The sequence below is a fragment of the Micromys minutus genome, assembly GCF_963924665.1.
Source record: "Micromys minutus genome assembly, chromosome: 6".
Lineage (NCBI taxonomy): Eukaryota > Metazoa > Chordata > Mammalia > Rodentia > Muridae > Micromys > Micromys minutus.
The window spans coordinates 65857752-65871285 of NC_137975.1; the positions used below are offsets into that span (position 1 = coordinate 65857752).

Here is a 13534-nt window from a genome sequence, read left to right on the forward strand (position 1 = left end):
GGGAAGATGGGAGGGGGATGGGAGGGGGAAGGGAATAACATTTGAAATGTAAATACGGAGAATATCCAATAAACACAATAAAAAGTATACTTCTTATAAAAATCACAGATTTTCAGAGATGCAATTATTTATATCTCTGAGTATTCTTTATATTATATAGAAATAGTGGTATATTTACATTAATATGATCTCAATAGTTTGTTATGAGATAAAAGTCATTGGTACTGAAGGGACACTAGTTTGCTCAAGCATGTGGCTCTGGCAGGCCTTGCCCTTCTTTCCCACTCCCTCTGCCTTGCTAAAAATCCTTAGATTACATTCCTAAAGTAAGCCACCAAGATCTGTTCCATCTTCCTCCTCCTGTGACTACCAAGGTGTGGTGTGTGTGTATGTATGTAAACTGAATGTGTTTATTTCTACTATAACACTAGACATATTTGGAAAATGTGCACTTTAGATATAAGTAAGATTTCCTATTAAATAAAAATAAGTTACCCATGTTGACAATGTTAATATTAATATAATTTTATTGAAAATGTAGAGACTGACTTAAGAATAGGAGTTGCAGAGTTTTCTCATATTCCCACGTAACCCATGCCCCAATTCCAGAGAAGTCTCTCTAAGTACCTGAAACTCACCGTTTGGTTTTTCTACAATTGGAAATATGATGTTCTATCTCTGTGAGTTTGAGGCTAGCCTGGTCTACACAGAGTTTCAGGATGGTCAAGGCTACACAGAGGAAACCCTGTCTCAAAAAATCAGAAAGAAAGAAAGAAAAGAGAGAAGGGAGAAAGAAGACAGAAATAAATATGACAGTCTGTGAGAGTCAAGACATGACTTGAAAACTCACTACATCCAACTTTGTTATCAGACAAACAGAGCTGTAACCACGAACATAGTGACAGGAAATGTGTAGCTGAGCTGCCTCTCCTGTGACAGGAGAGTTGGAGGTGGGAAAGATTATCATTTTCTTTTAACTCTGTGTATATGCTCTGCAAAAGTGTGTTGATAGTGGCAATGTATGCTATCTTACTACGTTTCCATTCCACTGAGTGCCTTTGAGAGGCACTCAAAGCAGATCATGAAATCGTCCAATACAGACATTCTATTGGTGAGATCAGCTCTCGTATTTGAGTGCACCCAGTTAGATATTTGGAGCCGTTTGCTAGGAGTGAGAATGTAAAAAAGGTGTGTTTTTATGACAGGATAGGAGTGGAGGTAGAAAGAACTGGGTGCTTCTCATTTGGTCTGGGGTCAGTAAGAGACTCCTAGATGTTCAGAAGGGCTTTGGGAGCTGGACACTGTTGGGAAGTCAAGAATAATGTCAAAGGGCTATAGAAGAATGGAAGAGAAAACTAGCCATACGTAGAGTACACAGTTGAAAACCCTCTTGTTCTGTGTCCTGCAGTACTTGGAGGAAGAGTACCGTAAAGGAGCCCGAGAGGACGACCCCATGCCTCCTGTGCAGCCCTACCACTACGGCTCCCACTACTCCAACAGTGGCACTGTGCTCCACTTTCTGGTCAGGATGCCTCCGTTCACTAAAATGTTTCTAGCTTATCAAGGTAAGATGTCTTCTGTAACCACCCCGAAAGTCATGTGATATCATTAGAACAAAAAACCTCAACTAGCTTCTTGAAAATTCGCCCTAACCAAGTCCAGAAAAAGGAATTCTACTTAACTAAAATATTTCTTTAAAAATGGTAGTCAAATCTTGCTCCTGTCTAAAGTTTCAGCTTTAGACAGTGTCTGCATTTATAAGAATGCAGTTGACTTTTTAAAAATTAAGATCTAATTCACAAACTATAAAATTTGCAAGTTAAATTATATTCATCTCATTTAATATTTTGTGGTTGTCCTGGAACTCTACCTGCCTCTACATTCTGAGTGCTAGGATTAAAGGTGTGCCACCATGTGTGGCTCAGCTCTCTTAAAGACTTGCAAGCCAATAATTATTTCAAAGCAAAAAGGTTTTGTGGCTTGTGTAATTTTTTTATACAAAAGTCTGTTGTGGGGAAGTATTGTTATTATTTATAACTAGTTCATAGAGAACATACTAGCATCATTACTATAGAACAGCTTGCTGGAAGTCTAGCACAGGACTTTGCATGACAGCCTGGACATGGCTGTGGAAATTCACTGGGTGTCAGTAAGGGCAGACCTGCTTCTCTGTCCAGGAAGAGCTGAGGTATTAGCTCTGTAGTTGTTCCTCATGACCGCTGTTTAGGAAACCGTTGTACGTTCAGTTTGCCCTACCCTGTTTTAGACGTCTTTTGTTCTTAAAGCAACCTCCTAGAGGAATTTATTCCTATAAATGGGGCTTTTATTTTTTGCCCCATAAGCTCACAGAGTAAAGTCCCACATGACAGCTGTTCAGCTCTTGAGACAGAGGGAGAGCGTTGTATGTGCATGGGTAGGGTGAGTGTGCATGGGTAGGGTGAGTGTGCATGGGTAGGGTGAGTGTGTCTGTAGAAGTCAGAGGAGGACATCGGGTATTCTGCTTTATTACTTTGCACCCTATTCTTTTCAATAAAGGGTTTCTCACTGAACCCAGAGTTAGTCTGACAGCCAAAAGGCCCAGAGACACTTCTCTCTCTCCCGACCCCATAGCACTGGGTAACAAGCACACATGTGGCCACTCCCAGCTTTTTCACATGGGTTCTGGGATCCAAACTCAGGTCCCCAAGGCGTATACAGTAAGAGCTCCTACCCACTGAACCATTTCTCTAGTTTCCCATGACAATCATTATGATTCTTTCTTCCCTCTCAGTCTTGCTTCCTTGACCTACCTACCTAGTTAACTCAATCTCCAGTTGAGAATATCTGATTCATTGCCCCATTCCAGCTGGTGCAAGGAACTTCCATAAACAAACGAGCATCTCTGTTAAGGAAGAACACCCAGAACTAATGTATATACCATCCATGCTTGCTATGGTTTCTAATGTACCATTGCTTGAAGACCTTTTTGGACATAATAACATTCATTTGGGAATGTCATTTTTTTTTTAAATGGCAGTGAAAACAGAATGTTTTAATGCAGTTTGAAACACTGGAGTGCTATTAACATCCCTTCAACTAAAACCACTTCTTCCAGTTGTAGCCCGAGAATTCATCAATATGAAATTCCCAGTCAACCATCAATTTTTATTATATTGCTGTTATAAATAAATTCATATACAATATTACTTTTTCTTTATCAAGTAGTTACATCGTTGTTGTTGTTTAAAAACTAAGTTTTCTGTAGCAGGGTGGGCTTAAACTTGCGTAGCTGAGATTGGCTTTGGATTTCTAACCTCCACCTCCCAAGTGCCGATATTACAAACATGCACTGCCATGACTAGATCGTCATTGAATATGTGTGAATAGTTATTTTTAAACCCTAACATTACCTTAATTCTCATTTATTTCAATTTCATTAGTTGTATGCTAGCTTTTGACTGTTTTCTTTACCTAGTGATTTAGCTCAGGAATTCTAAACCTTGGAACTATAATTACTTTAATTTACATATTTTTTTTGTCTCAAATGTTGCCCTGTGTATTCCAGAACATTTTATCAGCATCCCTAGCTTCTACAGATAATGTTAGTGGCACATGAATTCTACCATGTTGTGACAGCCAAAAATAACTTGAGACATTACCAAATAATACCTCGAAGGCAAGCATGCTACCCATTGAGAACCACTGGTCTAATATAAACATAGCCTAGATTCTAGTAATTTTCAGTAGGACTTTTTTAAGAACATAAACTACAAAGAATCTTACAACCCAAGTAGAACATGATACTCTTGTTACACAGTAGCTTAGTCTGAGTTCTATATGCCTAACTCCATGATGGCCTAGGAAAAAAAAAAAAAAAAAAAAAAAAACTTTAAGTATTATTTTTCCCCAGATTTAATTTAGTGGTCAGCCAGTGCTAACTGGTTCAGTGTAGTAGATGGATAACTGATAAAAATAATGGAAAATGTAGCTCAGCAGAGCAGCTGACCTTGGAGAGAGAACTGAGCTCGTTCTTTTGACACTGCTGTGCTCGGTGCAGTATCCACACATGAGGACATGCTCAGACCCCAGCAAATGTGGAAGCACGTTAGGCCACACAGCACAGTCCCTCAGAACCACACACAGCTTCTTTTCTCAGTAGTGGCCTTTCCCAGCCTGTGATTGTGTTCACAGAAAAGGTACGGAGACAAAATTCAGTTCTCTGTAATTAGTAGTCTAGACCTGGAAAGAGAATGAACAGAGGTGAGTATGCTCAGTTTTATATTGATAAAACTTTAGTTAATAGTTGAGCTCAGTATTGGTGTATCTGAAAAGCAGTGTCAGCATTGCATGTGGTGTATGTGGTGTAGAAATAGAGGGGAACTAAGTAAGAGGAGGATGTGGCGAGAAGGGAGGTGGGGGGACAAAGATGATAAATAGCATGTTGTCTTTCCCATGCAGAATCTAATGTATCAGCACACACACACACATGAAACATGAAAGCAGAAGAGGGCCTATCTGCAGAGGACCATGAGGGTGGGCAGCAGTGAGGATGAGGAGAGAAAGGTGGGGGATGATAGGAGAAACAAATACAAGAAAATGATGGGAACTAATGCATGAAAGTGTAATAACGGAACATTATCTTGTACACTGAATGTTATAGGAAGCAGTGGCCCCACTCCTGAGGGAAAATTCCTAAATAGTCTCAGTGACTACTTTCCAAACTTTATTCTCCCTCCCATCCTCTCTCTCTTCCCCCCCCCCACATTGTGTGGGTGTATAGTAGGGTGTCCAGCTGCCCTCCCATCCTCTCTTTTCCCTCCCCCCCCACATTGTGTGGGTGTATAGTAGGGTGTCCAGCTGCTCTCCCATCCTCTCTCTCTTCCCTCCCCCCCCACATTATGTGGGTGTATAGTAGGGTGTCCAGCTGCATGCATGAATGTGTCTGCTTGTGGGGTCCACAGATCACCAACAGATGTCCTCCTTAACTGTTCCCCCAATTTGTCTTTTAAAATGGGATCTTTCACTGGACCTAGAGCTCATGTGTGCTCAGCTGCATGATCACTGAGCTCACACACAGACCACCCCAGTGGGGGTCACAGACACACATCTACCCACCTGGCCTTTACATGCATGCTTGGGATCAAACTTTTGATCCTGTGCTTTGGTAAGAGGTATTTTGCCACCTAAGGCATCTCTCTCCTTAACCCATGTTTTTCCCTTTTTAAGGTTACACATCATTTAGTAAAGAGATGACTATTGTATGTGCAGTACGTACTGGGTATGAGTGAGGCTAGACTCCTGCTTTTGTGAAAGTTTTATTCTAACTAAGTAGAATGCAGTCGTTATTTTGGCAATTAGTGGTATGGAAGCATAATGCAGTTGAAAATAATGTGATTTCAAAAATTTGAATAATCCTTTAAATAAACCAAAAAGATCATTACTTTAATCATTTTTGAAGCAACAAAAGCTATGGAAAACTTCAAGTGGAATGTGGTCTTTATGTCTTCATTATATTATTGGAATTTCTCTGTAGATCAGAGTTTTGACATTCCAGACAGAACGTTCCATTCTACAAACACAACTTGGCGCCTCTCATCCTTTGAGTCCATGACTGACGTGAAGGAGCTGATTCCAGAGTTTTTCTATCTTCCTGAGTTCCTGGTGAACCGTGAAGGTAAACAGCAGATCACTTCTCACACATTCTGAAGGGCATGCAATAGTTACCATTTTCCAGAAGAAAAAGTCACTTTTCTAAGGCTTGAAACTTGAATTCTCAGATAGGAGAGATTCATGTCCTTAAATCTATAATTTTATTTCCAGGTGAGCTTGAGGACTTCTAAAGTTTTATAGGACTGAGGACTGGGTACATCTAGAAAACTATTTTTAACTACTAAAATTAATTTTATTATGTATTTTAATGATTACTCATTTTTTTCTGTTTCTAAAACTTACACTCATTAAAAAGTAATAGTAAAAATCGATTCATTGAAAAGTGTAATTAAAATCTGAATGATTTCATTAGGAAATAAGAAATAAAACACTCTGGGGCTAGGGCTAGGGTTCAGTTGGTGCTGTTCTTGCCGAACATGTACCACATAAACCAGGTGTATATATACCTACCTGTGAGAGTGTGGGTGGAAAAACTCTCCGGAGAATTATCTCATAATCAGAAGTCAAAGTTGATTCTGAAGGGTCAGCTCCAGTGCCATGCTGCCAGTGACCAATGACCTTGGCCACCCTTTCCTGTTCTTTGATAGAAGCTCTCAGACAACTCTGGGAGGAGTAATTTTGAGTTGCTTTTCTTAATTTCATGTCACCCTTAGGAATATACTAATTTGAGACATCTTTAGGTAAGTCAGTGTTAGACAAAACAACTTAGAATATCATTGTTTGCTATCTTCTGAGACACATTTGGTGAATTACTAATGCACTTAACCTACTAGTTACCCTGGACCTGTTTCATCGTGTTGGCTATCCAAAATCACCTCAGTGTGGAGCTCCAGTGGCACGCAATACGCAGGCTAATGCGAAAGTATAAGTCAAACATCAGCACCTGCAGCTTGGGGTGAACATGTAGATTTCAGTTTAGAGCTCATTTAAATCTGACAGTTTCTCTGTAGTCTTTCATGTACATTCCTATATGGCTTCATGACAAGTCACCCCAGCACCTAGTGACTAAAAGCAACAATAAATTTGCTATTAATTACAGTTTTGACAAGTCCAAGTCAACCAAATGTCCTTGGTTGCATTCGGAGCTTGGGCTTGGCAGAGCGAGAGGCAGAGCCACGGTCCTTTTCTCAAGTTGGTTGTGCCTTCAGAGGGGTTCTTCAAGGAGCTTGACTTGGGCTTCCTCACAAACTATTTGACTGCTCAGGGCTCCAAAGGCAAGTATCCCAAGAGAGAGAGGGACAGAAGCTAAATTACCTTTTCTAACCTAGCCTTGTCACCCAGACAGCCAATCTTGCTCCCCTTCATCTACCCAGATTCACACTGAACCCTCACAGTCTACCACTTGATAATGGAGAAATAAGAGACATTTTATTGTTTTATGTATGGGTATGGGAGTTCTGCCTACATGTGTGTCTGTACCACATGCGTGCAGTACCTGCCAGAGGCCAAAAGAGCATTCTGTCCCCCAGGACTGGAGTTACAGACATCTGTGAGCCTCTCTGTGGGTGCTGAGAATTAAACCTAGGTCCTCTGGAAGACCAACTAGTTTTCTTTTTGTTGTTGTAGTTGTTTGTTTGGTTGGTTTTGGTTTTCCTTTTTTTTTTTCTTTTTTTTTTCATTTTTTATTCGATATTTTATTTATTTACATTTCAAATGTTATCCCCTTTCCTGGTTTCCTCTCCACAAACGCTCTACCCTGTTTCTCCTCCCCCTGCTTCTATGAGGGTTCTCTTTCTCCGACCTACTCCCATCTTACCACCCTGGGATTCCCCTACACTGGGGCATTAAGCCTTCACAGGACCAAGGGCCTCTCCTCCCACTGATGCCAAACAATGCCATCCTCTGCTACATATGCAGCTGGAGCCATGGGTCCCTCCATGAGTACCCTTTGGTTGGTGGTTTAGTCCCTGGGAGCTCTGGGGGTTCTGGTTGGCTGATGTATGTTTTGGATTTTCAAGACAGGGTTTCTCAGCATAGTCTTGGCTGTCCTGGAACTCACTTTGTAGATCAGGCTGGCCTCAAACTCAGAGATCTGCCTGTCTCTACCCCCTGAGTGCTGGGATTAAAGGCATGCACCACCGCCACCATCAGCTTACAACCACTGTTCTTAACCATGGAGCCATCTCTCCAACCCCTGCAACCTCTTATTAAAACTGTAACTTCCTATAATACTCCTCATCTCTTTTTCTACCAACATTCCTCTTAGTACCCTTTAGTCATCTGAGAAATGGGTGTCTCCTTGGTATCTGATGTCTGGAATGATCGTGAAGTACCCTTGGCATCCGAAAGTTTGAAACAATTTCATTTATGGTCTCTCCCCTACATAGAGAAACCATCTGAAAAAAAAAAAAAGAAAGAAACAAAACCAGAACCTGTTTAGTTAATATGTTATTATTTTTGGTAGGCTAAAATACTTAGAAGAAAGGGAGTCAAGGCAAATCTATATAATGTCCATAAAACCAGTATACTATGACAACTCATTTTCTAAACTACAGAATATTAATATGTATTAAATATATAGTACTCGATATAAGAAAATACCAACCATCTAGAAATTCTTATACAAAGATTTAATTTGATTTTAACTGTGTCTATCATTAAAGATATTTAAGCACTCACAGAGTTTGAAGCGTTTGGTGAGTATAATACTCATGGCACTTATTTTTTGTTTTTTCTCCATTCAGTTAGAAAGTTGTCAAAGGCTAAAGTTGAAAGTTCCAGTTTGAATTAGCTTAGCATCTATCCTGTCCCTATTGGTACAGAAAGGAGATGGACAGTTTATTCTTACTGTTGGACATCTCATCTTGCTGCTGCCCTAAGAGTTACTTTGCACAGTTACCTGTTTTCCAGAGCTCTTATCACCATGGGCTACATGCATTGGCAGAATTAAAAACTGTGTTTTAATCTTCCTTAGGTTTTGACTTCGGTGTTCGTCAGAATGGTGAACGGGTTAACCATGTCAACCTTCCTCCCTGGGCACGCAATGATCCTCGGCTGTTCATCCTTATTCACCGGCAGGCACTAGAATCTGACCATGTGTCCCAGAACATCTGTCACTGGATTGACTTAGTGTTCGGCTACAAGCAAAAGGGAAAGGCATCTGTTCAAGCCATCAATGTTTTCCATCCTGCTGTAAGTGACTCTTTTAAGACTCTGCACACACGTGTAAGTTAGAACCTGGATATGTTAAGGTTGGCCATTAACATATTTCCTTAAAATATCCAAGTCATCAAAAAGACAACTACTCTAAGCTATACTACTATTATGTAAGATTTTTTTAGGTTTTGTATTTCATCTCTTTAAAAGTGTCTTAGACACTATAGTTAGGGACGTTCCAAGACCACCTCATATTTAGTGATTTACTAAACAAATGTATGACAGCAAAGGATTCCAAGCATAACTGACCAAAAGAAACAGTGAACAAAATCTGGGTGAGGCAAGGCACACACACACCTGACTCCCATTAAACCATGAAGAGCGAGCTCACTTCATCCAGGAGCTTCAAGTGGTTTCTGCCAGGAAAGCTGTCTAGAGATTCAGAATTCGGTGTCTCTTTGGGAATGGTCACTTAGAAACCATTGCCTGATGTGTGCTGAAATTCAGACCCAGGAGTTCAGGTGCTGAGCATGGACCACATTGTTTGCATAGTGTAGGCAGTCACCTAGGAAACGCTGAGCCCTGAACTCTCGGGCTGGTTCCAGACAACGACCAAGGAGTTAGCTTGGCTGAATCAGCTCTGTTCTGCCTACTCTTCTGAGTGCCTGTTATGTTTTTGGAAAAGCAGCATTTTTCTTTATGACAGAGACATTACATTTGTCTTATTAGAAAATATATAAAATATAACTATCAAAAAGAGGAAATATGAGAAATCAGCTTTGCTTTCAGCATCAAGAGATAAATATCAAAACCACCTTCAAGATTTTTATACACCTGCATATATTTCAAATAATTTAATATTAATCCTGTTTTTTAAATCTTTTCCCCCCTGAATAATACAGTCTTAACTATAGTCTGTAAGACTAGTACAGTCATAAGATGTCATTCTTCATGGTGGTAAAGGCCACTACTATCCCTATTTAAGACAGTTTCTGGTTCCCTAGAAGGAGAGTTGTTATTTACACATGCACTAGTTTATGTTTATGCACAGACTTAGGAAGCATTATTATGCCAGGGTCTCTGGGCACAGGTAACGAGGGTGAGTAGCATAGGAAGGTGGGGGTGGGGCTGACTGCATGTGTTGGCAAAGCGCCTGTGGGATGGGTGAAAGGTCATGTCTGAAGGAATAGGAGGCAAAAAAGCAGAGCACAAAGGAAAAGGTATTCTGTATTCTGCATGCTGGCTGCTCAGTGCAGACCAACAGCTGTTATCCACTGCACGGCACGTGGCCGCCCCAAATGTCACTTAGCGAGGTGAACAATTGACCATGGGCTTGCTCTGCAGTGGTGTCTGTATAGATGTTACAGATATGAAAGTGTTTGTAACAAATACAGGTATGTGTACACCCCAAACCCTTACAAGGACTCTTGCCTCTCAGCTTATTTATAGCAGAGACACATACCCAAAGGGTGGCCCAAAAATAAAATTCTCTTTTTAGTCTATTGTTCTGTGTAATTATTTTGTATACCTCTGAGGTATCCTTAGAAGGGAGAACAAAACAGATTTCTGGTGGATCTAATAGAAGATGATTTTGAAGAGAAGAACACTTTTTATTTTAAGGAAAGCATTATGTGATTTAAATAAGAGTTTTACAAGAAAAGTAGTAAATTGGGGAGGAAAAATACCATTTCCTTCTACCCATCTTAGGTTTCCTTGCTGGGACTCCACCACAAAGCAGAGATTAATAAGAGAACAGACAGTATGAAGACTTAACCTTTCATAACACAAACTTTCATAACACCAGAGCCTTCCTCAGGACTGGAAACCCCCAGCAAGTGCTTAGACCTTATGCTGGAGCTGTTGGGATGTTACAGAGTCTGTGATAAAATCAAAGCAATATGAGGCAAGCAGGAGAACAGCAAATAGTGAGGCCTTTGGCTCAGTCGTCTGCATGTGCCCTCGTAGTCCTCAGGTGTGAGGCTGCTCCTTTCCTCCATGGACGGGCCTGTGGTGCTTCTGACCTGCTTCAGAAAATGGTCAGAAAGCCCATTCTAGGTTTAATGAGCAGCTTCAGGGGAAGAGCGAGTCCTTCCTTACATGTATCCTTCAGCTAACAATGTTCCATATATCTAGCCACAATGTTTTAGGTATCATGTTCTGAGCACCATCAAGTATAAATAAAGGCAAAGGCCTAGGTATAAGTTCTGAGCTACATTTGTAATGTATCCTGAAATACAGCATTTAGAGCAATTGTTAATTAAATATTAACCTCAGTAAACCCTGTTCTGTGCACATAATTTTTATTACCTTTTCAGTAATTTTGTTTAAAGTTTATTGAGAGAGTGAAACATACAAGGTAATTCATCTAACTGGAATATTTTTCACTGCATCTTTGAGGCTTTAGTAGTCCAAAAAGTGCAGTAATCTTGAAGATTATTTAACTTCTGAAGTGCCTTGGAAATTTTATTTTGATACTTAAAAGAATGTTATATTTAGATACATGTAAAGATTACTGTAACTGATTAAATGCTAAAACCTGGACCACCCACAGGGGCATTCACAGCACTGACAGTAATAGCTTCAGAGCGGAGAAGGGGCACATAGGACGGACTCTCAGAGGCACAGTGCCAAGAAGGAACATGCCATTTCAGTACTCACCCCGGAGCCTTCCTTGATGCTCTCTCATGTGCACTGGTGGCTTTCATTCTGAACTCACCTACCTACCGTCTAACTTCACTGTTGCCTTTCTCCATGCACTGCTTTGGGCAAGCAGGTTCTTCGGCAATCGACGTGATATCTTCTATGACATTCTCAGGCCTTAAATTTGAAATGTTTTATAAACACACCTAATGAATGTCAGTCAGACAAAATATGTTATTTTGTTCACATACAGAAATATTGGTTATTACTGTCTGATCCTAGTAAGACTAGCAACACTAAGATAACCTAATCAGAAACACTTTTAAATCATTTGCATTCGAAATACAGCACCCATTGCCTAAAAATTGAAACAAACTGTTTTCAGTGTTATGACTAATTTTACCATTACACTGCATGTCATGTTCTTTGTCCGTCTTCTCTACAGACGTATTTTGGAATGGATGTCTCTGCAGTTGAAGATCCAGTGCAGAGACGGGCTTTAGAAACCATGATAAAAACCTATGGGCAGACCCCGCGTCAGTTGTTCCACACAGCCCATGCCAGCCGACCTGGAGCCAAGCTCAACATTGAAGGAGAGCTTCCGGCAGCTGTTGGCTTGTTAGTACAGTTCGCTTTCAGAGAGACCAGAGAACCAGTCAAGGAAATCACGTATCCGGTATGTTACTTTGATATCAGTAAAATTCAGCAAAAGTTGATTGGACTCCCGACATGACCTCACTTAGCTACAGGGATACAGACATGAGCAGTGTGGTCCTAGCCACACTAGAGCAAGCACCAGCCAGGGCAAGACAAGTAGGGGCGACTCCAGCAGCAGCAGTGTGTACAGTGTGTACAGTGAATGCTGGTACGTCAGTGATGTGGAGTATATACCGTGCAAGTCCAGGGAAAGGAAGCATTGATCGGGTCAGACTGTTCTCCACTGCACAGAAGGGCTGTTCCCTGGGAAAGCCTCACCAAGCAGACTTCTAAATAGGATTGTGCAAATAAAAGGGGGCAGCTGGTGCCTATGTAAGTACCTGGGTCTGACGGCCATCTTCAACCAGAAGCACTAACCCTCAGAGGTACCTCCCCAGATTATAGTCATGGAAAATATTGTGTCCAGAAATAGAAAGTGAGCATATCTTTGCAGTTGGAAGCTAAAGCAAGCAACCCTTAAAAGAAAAAAGAATTTTAGCTTTCACCTAAGTTCTCCATATAAAAGTAGCATAAAATACTAGCTTAAATTGTAGGTTACAGAGTGTCTATAGAAGGGAGCCACTGAAAATAAAAAGGGAAGAGACCTTGGGCGTAAATCAAGCAGTATGCCTCAAGTGCATTGATTGTGGTCCACTGTCAGGGACCAGTTTTTACACACCTTGTTTTGGTAATGTTTTTGGTGAGGATATTGCTTAGATATCTTATAACTATAGGTGTAAATTTTTGTACATACAGTTCACATCTGCAAGTTTTGCATGTTAAATGCAAACAGAACCCATCTAATTAATAGTCAACCTAAAGATATTTATTAATAGTGGTATCTATTAAAACCAAGTCACCAATACTGAATTTCATGGTGGAGAGCTGGATTTTTACTTTGTGGTTTTAAAGGCACACAAGTCATATTAGCCATTACCAGAGTTGCTATTTTTAACTATAATACATTATTTTAACATGTCAGAACAACATAACAGTATATTCCTGAAAATTTAATAAATTTCATTTAATATACTACTATACTTATTGCTAATTAATTAGTAAAATGTTGGTTTTAGAGGTTTGATCGGGTTAGTTCTTAAAAACAGGTATCACTGTGTAACCTAGACCAGTTTAGAGCTGAAGATTTTCCAGTGCTCTAGATTGCCTTCTTCTCCTAGTTCCTGACATATGCTCACTGCTGTTTAGCTATCTAAGGCTAATATCAGCATTAGGCAGTCTGTCTGCTAACAGTGGGAACACAGTCCCAGCCTGCTTCATTCCCACTGTAGACCTTCACATTAACTGTGCCCTCCACTGACTCATCCCCACATACATCCCATTTGGCTCTTTCATTTCAGTAAGGCCTCTGTTCAGAGAACCCCTCCTCTGAGAGTCTCCCCTAACCCCATATCTAAGCCAGTATCTCTCTTGTTCTCAATCTTCTCCTCCTGTT

The 13534-nt window shown here is 40.5% G+C and overlaps 1 protein-coding gene across 1 annotated transcript in view; it reads left to right on the forward strand.

The window, feature by feature from the left end:
- Positions 1–13534, forward strand: part of LYST (lysosomal trafficking regulator) — a 162412-nt gene that overhangs the window by 127364 nt on the left and 21514 nt on the right. The window contains exons 42-45 of the mRNA XM_080918294.1: positions 1409–1565; positions 5513–5653; positions 8564–8781; positions 11831–12061. Coding sequence (XP_080774420.1) covers positions 1409–1565; positions 5513–5653; positions 8564–8781; positions 11831–12061 — 747 coding nt within the window. The remainder of the gene's footprint in view (positions 1–1408; positions 1566–5512; positions 5654–8563; positions 8782–11830; positions 12062–13534) is intronic.